The sequence below is a fragment of the Perca flavescens genome, chromosome 24 (genome assembly GCF_004354835.1).
Source record: "Perca flavescens isolate YP-PL-M2 chromosome 24, PFLA_1.0, whole genome shotgun sequence".
Taxonomy (NCBI): Eukaryota; Metazoa; Chordata; class Actinopteri; order Perciformes; family Percidae; genus Perca; species Perca flavescens.
Genome location: NC_041354.1, coordinates 2,930,274 through 2,936,885, shown reverse-complemented (window position 1 = coordinate 2,936,885; position 6,612 = coordinate 2,930,274). Strand labels below are relative to the sequence as shown.

The following is a 6,612-nucleotide window of genomic DNA, read 5'->3' as shown; positions in this document are numbered from 1 at the left end:
AGAGTCACTACTCACTCTGAAGATAATCACCATCACTCTCTCACTTCTCCCTCGCTCTACCACACACACACACACACACACACACATACACACACAGAAACACACGCGCTCACACAGTCACAGACACACAGAGACACACACACACAGATGCACACACACACACGCTCACACAGTCACAGACACACAGAGAAACATACACACACACACACACACACACACACACACACACACACACACACACACACACACACACACACATACAGAAAACCACGCGCTCACACAGTCACAGACATACAGAGACACACACACAGATGCACACACACACACGCTCACACAGTCACAGACACACAGAGACATATACACAGAAACACACATGCGCTCACACAGTCACAGACACACAGAGAAACATACACACACACACACACACACACACACACACACACACACAACCAAGCTTAAGAGTGAATTTGCCTTCACTATCGTGTCTCTTTATTGACTTTATCTGCACCCAAAAAAACACATAATTTCCCATGTGACATCATCTCTCTAATAATCTTTGCTCTGTCTCGCAGGTGTTCTTTGACCTCATGCGGGAGGTCCGCAAGAAGAAAATGGCGGAGAGCAAAGACAAAAACGGGCCGAGCGGCAAGAAAAAGAAGAAGCACTGCTGCATACTTTAACTCCTGGCGAGACAAAGTGACAAAGTGCCAAAAAACAACCCAGGCAGCAGCAGCTTTAAACCATCAAACTGTCTGTCAAAACGACACTCACTCCGTCAGCTGTGGAGGGAAACTCCCAAATACTCCCGTTCCTCACCTGCACATTTATTTTTACACCTGGAAATGTATTTTTCTCCAAATGTATAAAACCCCACGTTTAAAAGAGAATCTGGATGCTTAAGGTCATGTTGAGGAAGCTCACTTCCATTTGTTTGTATACGTTGGTTGGTTTGGGTTTTGTAACCTTTGTACTTTCCTGCTTCTGCTTCCTCTTCACACACACTAGAGGCCATAAGTATGTGGACGCATCAGCTGGCTTCGTGCACGGAGAGAAATCTGATCAGATGTTTATAAAACTCTGACACAGTGATCAAGGTGATTGTTGTATTTATTATTTTGTCACAATGTTACAAAGTCATCTTCCAGGAATGTGAGCTTGAACCGACGCGTGGCCTTTCGTTTCTTTGCAGCTTTTTCCTTGTCAGAAAAGAAGAAAATAATCTGCAATCATTTTAAGTCACTTTTTTTTTGCAGGTTGCGGCTTCTCAAATATGAAGATCTTTCTCGTGTTTATACGACATATTATAGGACATTTAATGTTCGTTTGGTTTTAGACTGCTGGTTGGATCAAACAAAGCACTTTAAGGACCTCCCTTTGGGCTTTAGGAAGTTCTAACAAGCACCTTCCCCTTTTCATAAATGTTATGGATTTATGGAGAAAGTAATCGGTAGATTGGTAGATGAATTGATGATGAAGGTGGCCCCCTCTATACGATGTGATTTTGGGCAGTTACAGATTGAGAAAGAACCAAAACAATCCCACAAACTTTCAATAACTCGTACTTCAACTTATTTATCAGAGCCACCACTTACCTGTTCTGGGGTTGTTCTAGCAAACAGCAGACCGACCCAGTCAGAAAATAGTTAGTTTGAGCCTCAACAACACGGAAAACAGACCAAAAGAGCAGGACTATGTGTGTGTATGTATGGCCACACGCTATACGTGTTTCTGCATCGTTGTTGTGAATGATTTAACAGTGTTGAATTTTACTACAGCTGTTCCAAAACCATTATTTCCTTCCAGATGTCGATTCCAATACCTGAAAATTGGCCGATACTGCGTACCGATCGACCAAAACGTACAGGCAATAAAACCTGAATAACTTTCTTTTGTGATCAAGTTTCAGAGTCAGTCATAACAGAAATAAACTACTGTAACGTTTTAAGTTACGTGATATCACATCACTGCATAGACTTGCGTACTCGCTAACACTGTTACCATGTTTCAGGCAGTATCGGAGGTAAACTCTGAAGTATTCACAGACAGACACACTATCAGCTGAACAGAGACTTAGTGCCTTAAACTGTCCACCAGTCCAGTCGTCCATTTTTCTCTGTTTTGAGTCGTTCCTCACATTCCTAATATACACACTTCCAGACTCTTCTCTTTCTCTACTATAAGCTTTATTCTTCACTACAAACTTTATAGTACACTTTATAATCACGTTTTAGAGGGAATCGACTATTTAAATCACTCTGTTGATGAAGTCTGTGGTTTGAAGTGACTCATTTGTTTGTCTACAGATAGACACACAGTCACAGACACACACACACACACACACAGAGTCACAGACACATACACACACACACAGAGTCACAGACACATACACACACACACACACACACAGAGTCACAGACACACACACACACACACACACACAGAGTCACAGACACATACACACACACACACACAGAGTCACAGACACATACACACACACATACACACAGAGTCACAGACACATACACACACACACACACGCACACAGAGTCACAGACACATACACACATACACACACACTTGTATCCATTTATTAATGAAAGAAAAGATGAATTGCTGATGATTTGTTTGTGACGGTCAGATGGGTTTCTTTCTGTATTGATGTAACCTCCAAAAAATGTGACATTTGTCTTCAAACTTTGAACATATTCAGAGAATAAAGTTTGTAAAAAATAAAAGAATAATGAGTTAATATTTCTTTGGGTTTAAATGGAGCTTTTCTGTAAAAAAGAAAAAGTACATTTTCACTATAAAAATGGTACAAAATGACATGTTTCTGTCTGGGAACTGAAAAGAAAATTACACAAAATGTAAAATGAAAGCTTTTTAACACAGGGATGCATTTATTTAGTTGTGTTTTTGGCATTTATTTGTTGTACATGTGACATTTAAAATGAGTTATTGTCTGCAGCAATAAGACGACGAAACTGTGTGTGTGTGTCTGTGTGTGTGAGTGAGTGAGTGAGTGTTTGTATATGTTTGTGTGAGTGACAGTGTGTGTGTGTGTGTGAGTGTGAGTGGGTGTGTGTGAGTTAGTGTGTGTGAGTAAGAGTGTGTGATTGACAGTGTGTGTGTGTGTGTGTGTGTGAGAGAGAGACAGAATGTTTGTTTGTGTGAGAGAGTGAGTGAGTGACAGTGTGTGTGTGTGTGTGTGTGTGTGAGTAACAGTGTGTGATTGACAATGTGTGTGAGAGAGAGACAGAATGTGTGTTTGAGAGAGTGAGTGAGTGACTGTGTGTGTGTGTGTGTGTGTGTGTGTGTGTGTGAGTGAGTGAGTGAGTGGACGACCTTTTTTAATTTAAAATTAGTTATTGTGTATGAGATGACCTGTGTGACTTGATTTAACAGAAAACAGGTTTTAGACTTAATAAAATAAAAATATGTGTGTTTATTAAGAAGGTGAAAGTTGAAACAATCATAAGATCAGCAGACACATATCTTAATAAATTCTTGATTTTTATTATATTAAACCATTTTTTATGTATTAATATGTGTTTCTTTGGCCACTAGATGGCGCTGCTGACTTAATATTAAGACCCATTTCTTGTTACTTTTCAGTTTTGAAGCTTACTGTCTCTCTTTACATATACATTGTGTCTTTAATTGAGACCTTAAAGTTTTATTTTCTTCTTAAAAATTCCAAAAATTCCAAAAATTAAAAAAGTAATAAAAGAATTAAAAAAATTAAATGTGAATCTAAATAAATATGGAAATTAATACAAAAGTAAAGGTAACAAAAGGTAAAGAAGGACATTAAAAACTGAAATATATGTCACATTTAATCAATTAATGATCTATTTTTATCTGTTATATTATTTTTGGGACATTTAAAGACATTTATTTAATATTTTTTAATACTAATGAACATTTTCTGAACTAAAGGAACATCAGCTGTTTCAGGAGTTTGACCTTTGACCTCTTGAGAACGTTTTAGGTGAAATATAGTTTGATTATTATAAACGGTCAGCTGGAGGTAAAGATGCTGATAAACGACGAAAACAAACGAAAAAGGACAACCTTACTTCCTTTTCTACAAAACAAACCTCTCTGTCAGTCTCTCTCTGTCTGTCTTCTCTCTGTCTGTCTGTCTCTCTGTCTCTCTCTCTCTCTGTCTGTCTGTCTCTCTGTCTCTCTCTCTCTCTGTCTGTCTCTTTGTCTCTCTCTGTCTCTCTCTGTTTCTCTATGTCTGTCTCTATATGTCTCTCTCTCTGTCTCTATGTCTGTCTCTATATGTCTCTCTCTCTGTCTCTCTGTCTCTGTCTGTCTCTCTGTCTGTCTATATGTCTCTGTCTCTCTTTCCGTCTCTCTCTGTGTCTCTGTCTCTCTCTCTATCTCTCTCCATCTCTCTCTATGTCTGTCTATGTCTGTCTCTATATGTCTCTCTCTCTGTCTCTCTTTCCGTCTCCCTCTGTGTCTCAGTGTCTCTCTCTGTCTCTCTCTGTCTCTCTCTCTCTCTTTGTCTCTCTCTCTCTCTCTCTCTCTCTCTCTCTCTCTCTCTCTCTCTCTCTCTGTCTCCATCACTACGCTGTTGCTCTCCTTTTTTTACTATCTTGTTTAGAGAAATGAGAAAAATGCACTTTTCTTGGAAAGCAGATTAAAATCTAAAAAAGCCTTTTTGTTCTGTCGTCAAGGCGAATAGTAGAAACATTTTCTGATTGATGAGATAAAAATGAAAGTAAAAGTGTTTTTCTATTTGTGTTACAGGAATGAAACGCTGACATTGTCTTGTTATCAATTAACCACACAACATTACATAACGAATATTTATCTGATTACTGTCTAACTGGTCTGACCAGTGGCTCTTCATTCCTTCTTTCTTTCTTTCTTTCTCTGTAGCACAGATTAATCTATTCATCCATCTGTATAAACAGGAAACACTCAGAGAGCTTTTATCAACATGCAGTCATCCAGTTACGCCATTGATGCCACTCCATCAGACACACCATAATGCTTTTTAGAAATAAAGGCAATCCAGCTGAGTCACCAGTTAGAATACGTTTGTTTCTCTCAACATCCTCAAAATAATAACAACAACATACAGGCCTGGTTTTAGAAAGAAATGGTAGTCCACATGTTGTGTCATATGGAACTGATTTGTAAAAGACATTGACGTTGGAAAAAAATGTCTGAATGATAAGATGAGTCTGTGTGTGTGTGTGTATGTGTTTGTGTGTGTGTATGTGTGTGTGTCTGTGTGTGTGAGAGAGAGAGTCTGTGTGTATGCGTCTCTGTCTGTCTGTGTGTGTGTGTGTGTGTGTGTGTGTGTGTGTGTGTGTGTGTGTGTGTGTGTGTGTGTGTGTGTGTGTGTGTATTTAAGGACAAGAAAATAAATAGAGATACTCCACTAGTTGAGAGGATATTGCACAGTGGAGTATAGTAAGGGAATTGAACAAATGAAAAGAATGCAAATTGTGGATATGTGACATTGCACGTGGTGAGTTAAGATTGCAGAGAAAACCCCAGGCTGCCCAAAATCTGGCAAAACTTAGAGGTTCAAGGTTCAATTTATTTACAAAAGTTAAAAGACGAGAACAGTCATAAAACATGATGCAGATATGTGAAATGGGACAACCCTAGTAAGCTGTTTGAAGCTTGTGGAAATGGGCCCAGACATTAGCAAATAATGCACATTATAAATACATTTAGTCCAAGTATTGGTCAAATATGAGATGCAATAAGCAAACAATAAAGCAGGTAAGTTTAGCACATTGTTAACCTTCAAGCAAACAAATACACACACACAACACAGACAGACACACACACACACACACACACATGACAAACACACACAGACACACACACACACAACACCAACACACACACAGACACACAGACACACACACACACACACACACACACAGGATACACACACACGCACGTGACACAAACACACACATACATACGTACATACACACAGCACACACACACACACACACACACACACACAAGCAGCCACGCACACACACAGACACACACACACACACACATGCAATAAGCAAACAATAAAGCAGGTATTGCACATTGTTGATAAGGATTTTGCGGTAATGTGGGTATTTTTTTGCTTGCTTTTACAAAAGTCAAAGGGGCGCCTGGATTCATAAATGTTAATTCAGCAGTAAAAAAAGGCTTTGAAAACTTTCAAAATATTGACCTTTACTTTGAATATCTGTAATAAAGGTAAAATTTATGATTTTTATGATTTTGTATGATCACACCCTGGACGTTTTTGTTTTTATTTGAATGATTTTATTTTATTTCATTTTTAGATGTATTTGATGCTTTGACTATAGTTCTTGATATAGAAGTGATTATTGTGTAATATGGATTTTTACTACACACACACACACACACACACACACACACACATACGCACACATACACGCGCACACGCACACACATACACACACTGCTCATGATTTTTACAATTATTATATATATATTTTGTAAGTATAATTTCCTGGATACTTTGTACTAATAATTTAAAAAAAAATCTGAAATAAAGAGTGGGACCAGAGTCTGAAACGGCCCTTTAAAGTCGGAACCGGCCCTTTGAAG

At 38.5% G+C, this 6,612-nt stretch overlaps 1 protein-coding gene across 3 annotated transcripts in view; it reads left to right on the top strand.

Moving 5' to 3' along the window:
* Positions 1 to 1,089, top strand: part of LOC114551027 (ras-related protein ralB-A) — an 11,648-nt gene extending 10,559 nt beyond the window's left edge. For all 3 annotated transcript variants that reach the window (XM_028572118.1, XM_028572117.1, XM_028572116.1), the window contains one exon: positions 573 to 1,089. In XM_028572118.1, the coding sequence (XP_028427919.1) occupies positions 573 to 680 (108 nt within the window). In that variant the 3' untranslated portion in view covers positions 681 to 1,089. The remainder of the gene's footprint in view (positions 1 to 572) is intronic.
* Positions 1,090 to 6,612: the final 5,523 nt, after the last annotated feature.